A 1,348-nucleotide genomic window follows, 5' to 3' on the forward strand; every position below is an offset into this window, starting at 1 on the left:
AATATACCTAACCATCAAATTTTCATCATCATGCTTTTAGTAGAGAGCATACATATTCTTTACTGCCCTCATCATCATAAATTCGACTAAAGACCCAACTTAACTATTTAATGTTGAAATCATTAGAACACCAGCAGATAAGATACATAAACATTTTAATGTTGCAATCATCAGAACACCAATAGATAAGATACATAAACTATTTAATGTTGTAATCATCAGAACACCAACAAGTAAGATACATAACCATTCATGTTATCATAATATTAACAGAAAACATCTATAACATCACAACCCTGAATATCTCAATCACTAATAATAGTGTCAAGTGCCCGGATCTTCAACCTGAGGTCCTCAAAGAATAAAGTGTGGGCCTTATGGCTAAATAAATGTTTGTCATATCAATGTCAGTCAACTAGAGCAGGCACTACATACACCCCCTCTTAATAATAGACTTCGTCTCGAAGTCACTGGAATAGGTAAGGAAACCGGTGACGCATCTCCTCGGCATCCTCCCAAGTAGCTGAACTAGGACTATAATTGTCCCACTGGACCTTGACCTGGTCCACCAACTGTCGTCTAAGCTGCAACCTTCTCTGGTCCAGTATGCAAACTGGTTCAGTCATCACTGCTCCCTCGTCCGAAACCTGCAAATGACCAAAATCAATAATATGCGAAGGATCTGAGATATAATGACGTAAAACAGACACATGAAACACATCATGCATACGTGCTAAAGATGGAGGTAAGGCAAGCCTATAAGCCACTGGACCTTTCCTTTCTATGATTTCAAAAGGTCCCACAAACCGTGGAGACAATTTTTCTCCCTTTCCAAATTTTATAGAGCTTTTTTGGGGCCTTACTCTCAGGAACACCTTATCCCCCACTACATAACTTCGGTCTACCCGATGAGCATCTGCATAGCTCTTTTTTTGATCTTGCGCTTCCTTTAGCCTCCTCCTAATCATGGTCATTTGTTCCTCCATCTCTTGCACTACTTCAGGTCCTATTAATACTCGGTCCTCTAGTCGGTCCCAACTAAGAGGTGTTCTGCAAGGTCTTCCATATAAGAACTCAAATGGCGCCATCTTTATGAAACTCTGATAACTATTATTGTAAGAAAATTCTACGAGTGGTAAAAACTCCTCCCATCTCCTTTGTTGGTCCATTACATACATCCGAAGCATGTCTTCAAGGATTTGGTTTGTCCTCTCTGACTGCCCATCTGTTTCCGGGTGATAAGCAGTGCTGAAGTTCAATTGGGTTCCCAAAGCTTCTTGGAAACTGGTCCAAAATCTTCCGCTAAACACTCCTCCCCTATCGGATATGATCTTTCTAGGCACTCCAT

General features: G+C 40.5%; 1 protein-coding gene across 1 annotated transcript; it reads right to left on the minus strand.

Moving 5' to 3' along the window:
- Window positions 1–467: 467 nt before the first annotated feature.
- Window positions 468–1,088, minus strand: LOC149207598 (uncharacterized). The gene is made up of 2 exons (XM_089398086.1): window positions 864–1,088; window positions 468–647 (listed from the first exon to the last, which is right to left on the minus strand). The coding sequence occupies exons 1-2, from the start codon at window positions 1,086–1,088 to the stop codon at window positions 468–470; spliced, it is 405 nt and encodes a 134-aa protein (XP_089254212.1).
- Between the last annotated feature and the right edge of the window lie 260 nt (window positions 1,089–1,348).

The sequence above is a fragment of the Pinus tabuliformis genome, chromosome 1_2, assembly GCF_031772625.1.
Source record: "Pinus tabuliformis cultivar Carrire ecotype Pingquan chromosome 1_2, CPIR1, whole genome shotgun sequence".
NCBI lineage: Eukaryota > Viridiplantae > Streptophyta > Pinopsida > Pinales > Pinaceae > Pinus > Pinus tabuliformis.